Source organism: Cervus canadensis, chromosome 11, assembly GCF_019320065.1.
Source record: "Cervus canadensis isolate Bull #8, Minnesota chromosome 11, ASM1932006v1, whole genome shotgun sequence".
In the NCBI taxonomy this organism is placed as follows: Eukaryota; Metazoa; Chordata; class Mammalia; order Artiodactyla; family Cervidae; genus Cervus; species Cervus canadensis.
In genome coordinates this window covers 45,480,135-45,481,320 of record NC_057396.1, presented here as the reverse complement: position 1 = coordinate 45,481,320, position 1,186 = coordinate 45,480,135, and the positions used below count along the sequence as shown (strand labels likewise).

General features: G+C 47.6%; 1 protein-coding gene across 1 annotated transcript; it reads left to right on the top strand.

Moving 5' to 3' along the window:
• Positions 1–262: 262 nt before the first annotated feature.
• LOC122449310 (olfactory receptor 51H1-like) lies at positions 263–1,186 on the top strand. The gene has a single exon (XM_043480837.1). The coding sequence runs from the start codon at positions 263–265 to the stop codon at positions 1,184–1,186; it is 924 nt and encodes a 307-aa protein (XP_043336772.1).

The window sequence follows — 1,186 nt, the reverse complement described above, 5'->3', positions numbered from 1 at the left end:
AGGTGAATTGTATTGCAATTAGCTTAGGTGTAGATTAAAGTTTTTTGTTGTTGTTCTCCTAGATATTTTAGCATATGGTGGTCAGTAATAGAGTTGCTTCATGGGGGTGGGGATATCAGTTTCTGTATAACTCTGCGAACATGAAATATTTGTCACTGCCTCTCATGGCTACCATCTCAAAACTTGCTGTCAGTGATTCTAATTGAAGCTGATTGGCTTAATGAGTTCTTCTCTTTTTGCCTAGTCAAAGCTTTGATCCACAATGCTGTCATTCAACCAAACTATTAATAACCGTCAGATCTTCATCCTTACTGGGATTCCAGGAATGCCAGAGAAGGACTTCTGGTTGGCCCTGTCCCTCTGTCTTCTTTACAGTTTCACATCCCTGGGTAATGTCACCATCCTAGCTGTCATCAAAGTTGAACAACACCTCCATGAGCCCATGTATTATTTTGTGGCAATGCTACTTGCCACTGACCTCAGCCTTTCATTGTCTTCCATACCCACCACGATCAGTGTTCACTGGCTCAGCTGGTGCTCAGTAACCCTTGATGTCTGCATCACTCAAGTGTTCTTCATCCACACCTTAGGGGGAGTGGAGTCAGGTGTTCTGGCGGCCATGGCCTCTGATCGCTTTATGGCTTTTTGCTTTCCTTTGCACTACACTACCATTCTCACTCATGGACTCATTGGCAGGATTGGAGCAGCAGTCCTGCTGCAGAGTGTGGGGACTGTGCTTCCTGTGCCTTTCCTCATCAAAAGGTTACCTTTCTGCCACTCCAACACCCTCTCCCACGCGCACTGCCTCCATCAGGATGCCATGAGGCTTGCCTGTGCTGACACCCGTGTCAACAGCATCTACGGCCTCCTGGCGGTGATCTTCATCATTGTGCTAGATGCCTTGATCTTCTTGGCCTCTTACTTTCTAATCTTCCAGGCAGTATTGGGCATTGCTTCCTGGGAAGAGAGACTCAAGGCTCTCAATACCTGCCTCTCTCATATCTGTGCCATGCTGCTCTTCTATGTACCTCTCACTGGCATGACTGGGAGTCACTGCTTTGGGAGGCATTTGTCCCCTGTAGTATACAGGGTCATGGCCGGTACCTACCTGTCACTGCCTTCTGTGCTCAGTCTGACTGTATACAGTGTTAGGACCAAGCAGATCCATCAGTGGATTCCCCAGTGA